Raw genomic sequence first — 6,074 nt, forward strand, 5'->3', positions numbered from 1 at the left:
AATGGTGACTATGTCTATGAGCAAAAATGTGGTGTTCAGACCTCCCCCCATCACAGGTTCTGAAGGCTTCTATGGGCCCTCTAGAAAGAAACTTGGTTCTAATCCCAGCTCACCTTCTGATACCATGGGATCTCAGTATAAATGGCACCATGGTTTTAGGGTCACTTTGTTATAAAAGCAGGTATCACTGGATATCCCCATCCCCATCTCCTCCTCCTTTTCTCAGGAACTAAAGGCAGATAAACCAAGACAGAATTATCTATCTACTGTGTCCCAGGCTTCTTTATTTTAGAACAAAGTAATGAGTGATGTGGGGATTAAAATCAAGAGCATAATTGAACTTCACCTTTCTTCCATCCAGCTCCCCCAAAACTCCCTGCCCCCACCCTTTGTGTTCCCAATTCCTTCCTTAGTGATTAAAGAATTTAATCCAAAAAGCCCTGGTACAAACTCCAGGTTCTCCTCTAGCCTCTCCTGTATTCCTGTCCCTCCCCATTCCTAGAAGGGCAGACACTTTAGTTTGAATGCATAGGAGAGCCCAGAGTGGTGACAGAGACAGAGGGAAAAGCTTCCCCCTCAGAGAAAGGGACTGAGGAGTACAGTGTGGTAAAGTGAGGGCTCCCATAGCCTGGGGTACCAAAATGGGGCCCTGCAGCCAAAGGAAAGGACACTGGTCCCCCTGAAAAAGGAGACCCAGCAGCCTCAAATTCCTCTCGTTGCGAATAGTCACTGCTTGATCTCTTGCCCTTCTGGCGGCGGTTACAGAACCACACTCGGACTACCTGTGATGGACAACACAAGGGAGAAAGACATTAGACCATGAGCTCCAAGAGGTAGGTCTGGCCCTGCTTGGTCATTTTGCCCATAGCTAATAGCCCTAGAGAGACTGGAGGAGCCAAAGCTAGGGAAAGGGAGGTGGTGATGGGGAGGAGGAGATAGAACACAGACAAAATGGACACTCACATCCTTCTCAAGCCCAAGCTGCTGTGCGATGTGGCTGATCTGCTGCAGTGTGGGTTTTGGGCATTGCAGGAACAAGTTCTCCAGGTTGCCTCTCACTCGGTTCTCAATACTTGTTCTCTTTCTCTTTCTAGCCTGCACAAGGGTCTCTGCTTTGCATATCTGGACAGGTGGGGAAGGGGAGACAAGGGTAGACTTTGGACCTGCTGAGAGCAACAGTTCCATGTGGCTATTTTTTTTTTTTTAACAGAGTCTCACTATGTCATCCTTGGTAGAGTACAGTGGCGTCACAGCTCACAGCAAACTCCAACTCTTGGGCTTAAGCTATTCTCTTGCTTCAGCCTCCCAAGTAGCTGGGACCAGAGGCACCTGCCACAACGCCTGGCTATTTTTATTGGTGTTGTTGTAGTTGTCATTGTTTAGCTGGCCTGGGCTGGGTTCGAACCTGCCAACCTTGGTGCATGTGGCTGGCGCCATAACCACTGTGCTACGGATGCCAAGCCTCCATGGGTCTCTTGACTAGCTACGTCACCGGAGCCAGGTGGTAGGAAAAAGAAACATCCTTAGGGAGTGGCTCTGGACCCTTTCCAGCAGAACTGAGGAATTATACTCCATTCCATTGAGAACTATTGCCCCCAAGAGGAAGAGCTATAAGCCAGGGATGGAAGCAATGGAAATAGGGCCAAGATAGAGCAGGCCCCTGTGCACCCTTCCACCTCACCTCCTGAAGATTTTCATTGTTGTCAGCTTCCTCCACCCACTTCTGCAGCAGGGGCCGCAGCTTACACATGTTCTTGAAACTGAGCTGCAGGGCCTCAAAACGGCAGATGGTTGTTTGGCTGAACACCTTCCCTGAGGGAGGCCAGCAAAAGAAAAGCAATTTTAGGTGGCTCTTGTTCCTCTAAAACTCAGGCCTCCCACCTCTTGTCCTTATAAGAGCCCACTATGGATCCTACCTCAACCCACAGGAAGTTTCTCCTCCTCTCTCTTCATGGGTGAGAGAGCCTGCCCATGAAACACCCTCCCTCTACCCCGCATGATGGGAAGGAAAGGTCTAAGTGCAGGAGTGTTCCTCTGGGGAACAAGTGGTCCCTGTAGGTCAGAACATGCTGAAGGGACCCACCAAAGAGAACACCCAGGGTCAGCCCCACATCAGCCTGGGTATATCCCAGGGTGATCCTCTTCTGCTTCAGGAGCTTAGCAAACTGCTCGAGTTCTTTCTGCAGAGTTTTGATGTCCTGGGACTGCATTTAAAAAGGCAAAAGAATTGTAAGAACATAAACAAACCAGTTATCAACCTCCCCTTTCCATTTTTTCCATTCAGGATTCAAGACCTTGACTATGGCCTCAAGGAATGGTCTGTGGGACTATCTCTGCCCACCTAACATCTGAAAATAACCAATCTACATTCATTCACGCATTATTCCCTGATTCTTGCATATGACAATGGACTGCTCTTCCCCCTCGGAACTGGTATATCCAATAGATGCACAGCAAGGAATAAGGATAGAAAAGTCTTCGTCTCAGTAAAAATACCTGTCAGATTATGATGGTTAGGCCAAAAGCTCCCACCTGGCTAGCTCATTCAATATTCACAAGTCTCTGACTCAAGTATTACTCCCAATTTGATGATATTTTGAGACTACAGAAATAAAAAACATCATGCCTGATACTAAATTCAATATGCTCTCCCCAGCTTGCTTTGAGGGTCCCACACACTTTAACTTGGTATGCACATACATAAACAAGCACAATACAAAAGAGAGATGTCATTAAGAGGTACCAAAAGGCACTTTGCAGATACTTGATTAAAAAAAAAGAAACTGAATATCCCTAATTTTTACGTCTTTTCACACCATAGAGGCATTCTGATTTTAAATTCAACACACATTGAACACCTTCTACATATAAGCCAGTGGCTATTCAAGGTGAACCAAAAGCCCTGGTATCAACTTGATAGAAGTACTATGGAAAATGGAAGCAGGTCACATAGAAGTCAGGGAAAGGAGGAAAGGAGACTGTAAAAAAGGGTGACAGTTGTAAATAGGACAGAAGGTGATATCTGAACAAAAAAAGAGCCCAGTGGCAAGGCCAGCTGGGCAGGGTGGTGGCCCACCAGAGGGAATAGCAGAGCACAGGGATCTTGGCTGGTCCTGTGGAGGCTGCAATAACTGGTGTAGTGGAGTGGAGCCACTGAAGGGTTTTGTGGAGTGAAATGATCTGACTCTCACTCTTTAAAGCATGACTCTAGTCAGTGTGTTGGCCACAGACTCTATGTAAGGAGGAGGCAAGAGTGTCACTCAAGAACTACTGCAGCAATGCTGGCAGAGATGTTGGTGGCTGAGGGTGGGAGTTAGGACTGGATTGGTTCAGGATGTTTCCTAAGGACAGGATGTAGATGTGCAAGTAATTGGCCCTGCACAACTGGGTGTTGAGTGGGGCAGTTCAGGGAGTCATCCATAGGAGACAGAAAATTCAGCAGTCATCTGTCTAAATGGTATTTAAGCCTTGAGGGTGGATGAGAGGAAGGAAGGGTGGATACAGAGAGGGTTGAAGGATTGGGCCCTGGGGCACGCTGATAAAGCAGCCAAGGGGATAGAAGAACAGCAGCTTGTGAGAATAAACAAGGCCTTTCCGTAGCCCTGGAAGTTGATCGTGGTGATTGATCACATCAAATTCAAACAGGCTCATTTTCATTCCCGACTTCTGCTCAGCCAATGATTTGAACCCATAAATGCCCTTATCTGCCTTCCTGGAATTTCCAAAACCTGTTTTTGGGATTTGGAATAAGGTAAACCCCAGCTCAAATCCTTGCTTCATCATTTAGCAGTTAAGACCCGTGAAATAGACTAATAATACCTCCTTCTTAGGAGATTTTGTGACGGTTAATGAGATAATGATGCATAAACTGACCACACAGTCAAGCACTTAGGAAGTGGACCCCAATTGGCAGCCATTATTATTCAAGGCTCAGCAAGTCACCTCCTGCAAAGAACCTGGTGCTACTCAGTTCAGCCTGAAACCACTCACACCTTCCGTGATGTCTCAAGACTTAGTACTTGATCTCTAATTGCTTACACTTGTTGCTTCAGAGGACTGGAAAATCCAACTTTAACAGTACTGAAGGGCTGGAGCCTTCAATCCCTCAGCAGCTCCCCCATTTGGGGGATGGCCTGGAGTTAACTTCTCCCACCATTTCTTTTCCTTGTCTACAACTTTGGGACTGAGGCTGAAATTGATCAAAATCTGTACTTCCAGCTCTCTACAAGGCAGTGTGCTCACTGGTCTGAGGCCCAAGCCCAGGGAAGACAAGCCCTAAACTTGGCTGGAGGTAAACCCAACTTCCCACGTGCGCACACTGCCCAAAAGGGAGCTCCTATCAGAAACCAGTCACACCCTGGACTTTCAGGAACAATAACCTGCAGGATAAGTACTGTTTCTACCCTCAGGCCACTCTTAACCTTAGGCCAAGATCCAGGGTCTGATAGGATCAAGTTCTCAAGAAGGGATAAGGGTGAAAGAGAGGGCCCAAAACCCACGCTGGGCCTGGTACTGGGCTGGTAATGAGTGACCTGGCCCTGGGCAGAGCTCGGAAGTGAGGGATCTACTTGACAAGGGCTGGGCCCGAGCAAGGGCAGAGAGAGCTTCCAACTCTCCCAGGTTGCCCTGCCTTCACCTGTTCCCACCTTGCCCCCGCCTCCCAGGATAGCCGGCAGTTGCCACACACACTCTCTGCCCTGGGCGACCTCCCCAGCCTTCTCCTCTCAGAGTTTGAGGCCCGGGCAGCTGCTTGTGACCACTTCCCCCTCTTGCCTCCTTGCCAACCTGGCCCCCCTCCCCTGTCCCTGTCCCTTTCTCAGCTCACTCACCTCCTCAGGGCTTTGCTCCAGCTTCTCCTCCATCTTCACGGCACCAGAGGGAGCAGTGCAGGGTTCAGGGGAGGCCCCCTCGGAGTTACTCTCCACGCCAGCTCCTGCCTCGCTCTCGGGCTTAGAGGTCTCCAGGCTGCCTTGGGGCACTAGCCCCACTCCAACCTGAGGTCCACAGTATGCCACCCCCCCACAGAACTCATAGGGCGGGGGGCATGGGGGAATCCCCCATACCTCAGACCCTGGCCCAACTCCGGACCCGATTCCTGGCCCTCCAGGAGGGCCTTGAAAGCTTAGCCAGGTCCGAGGATCAACCCAGCCTGGCTCCGGCCCTCCTGGCCCATCGCCTCCACCACCAGGCGGGGGCGAGAAGGCAAAATCCGAAGCTAGGTGTCCCGCCATGGGGAAGGAAGGCACCCCAAGCCGGGGGCCTGGTGAAACGAAGGATAGCCTAGGTACTGCACAACACCTCTCTCCCTCCCCAATCCCACCCACTATCCTTGACCTCTGGCCCCGCCCCCTGGAAGGGTGGAGGTGAGGGTGGGGGGGTGGGAGAAACTGAGGCGGAGGGTACAGTGGCAGTGGTGTCTGTGGAAAGAGAAAGCTGAGAGATCCTACAGGGTGTCACTACCGCACCTAGGTACAGGTCCCCCACAGGGACTTCACTTTCAACTCCAACAGGCTGCCAGCCCTCCCTCATTCTCTGCATGCCTCAGAGCTATCTGGGGTTCCTCAGACACCTTCTCCACATTCTTTAGGACCACAGGTGCTTGAGACCTCTGGAACTGTCCCCTCTCTGGGACCTAGCCACCCTCCCACCTCCTCAAACATTTATTGAATGTGTCTGGGGCTACCCCTCAATTCATGAGCAACCATAAGCATGCTGGCTAGCTGTCCTGCTGCCTCAGATATCCAGCACCCAACTTCCCATCCTGCCAAGTGCCCCCCATCTTCAGGGTAGACTACCAGACCCACGCATAACCCAGTCTTTCATATCAGACTCCAGAAACTGGTCCTCTAAAAGATCCAGTGATTGGCTTGGCACCCGTAGCACAGGGGTTACAGTGCCAGCCACATATACCAAGGCTGACAGGTTTGAATCTGTCCTGGGTTAGCTAAGCAATGATGACAACTATAACAAAAAATAGCTGGGCATTGTGGCGGGCACCTGTAGTCCCAGCTACTTGGGAGGCTGAGGCAAGAGAATCGCTTAAGCCCAAGAGTTTGAGGTTACTTTGAGCTGTG

The 6,074-nt window shown here is 50.3% G+C and overlaps 1 protein-coding gene across 1 annotated transcript; it reads right to left on the bottom strand.

Annotated features, from left to right (window-relative positions):
- Positions 1-264: 264 nt before the first annotated feature.
- Positions 265-5,298, bottom strand: POU5F1 (POU class 5 homeobox 1). Its single transcript, XM_003788994.2, has 5 exons — positions 4,830-5,298; positions 2,084-2,204; positions 1,682-1,812; positions 964-1,122; positions 265-782 (listed from the first exon to the last, which is right to left on the bottom strand). Exons 1-5 carry the CDS (start codon positions 5,229-5,231, stop codon positions 516-518), a joined length of 1,080 nt encoding a protein of 359 aa, XP_003789042.1. The 5' UTR covers positions 5,232-5,298; the 3' UTR covers positions 265-515.
- Between the last annotated feature and the right edge of the window lie 776 nt (positions 5,299-6,074).

The sequence above is a fragment of the Otolemur garnettii genome, unplaced genomic scaffold, assembly GCF_000181295.1.
Source record: "Otolemur garnettii isolate 467f Iridium unplaced genomic scaffold, OtoGar3 scaffold00031, whole genome shotgun sequence".
NCBI lineage: Eukaryota > Metazoa > Chordata > Mammalia > Primates > Galagidae > Otolemur > Otolemur garnettii.

What these genes read in the sequence shown, in the direction of transcription:
- POU5F1 (XM_003788994.2), bottom strand. Translation starts at nt 5,231, where the DNA reads ATGGCGGGACACCTAGCTTCGGATTTTGCCTTCTCGCCCCCGCCTGGT. An exon ending in GACCCTGGGTGTTCTCTTTG is followed by an intron (nt 1,813 to 2,083) that starts GTGGGTCCCTTC and finishes GGCCTCCCTCAG; the next exon opens with GGAAGGTGTTCAGCCAAACA. An exon ending in AGCTTGGGCTTGAGAAGGAT is followed by an intron (nt 783 to 963) that starts GTGAGTGTCCAT and finishes TGTCCATCACAG; the next exon opens with GTAGTCCGAGTGTGGTTCTG.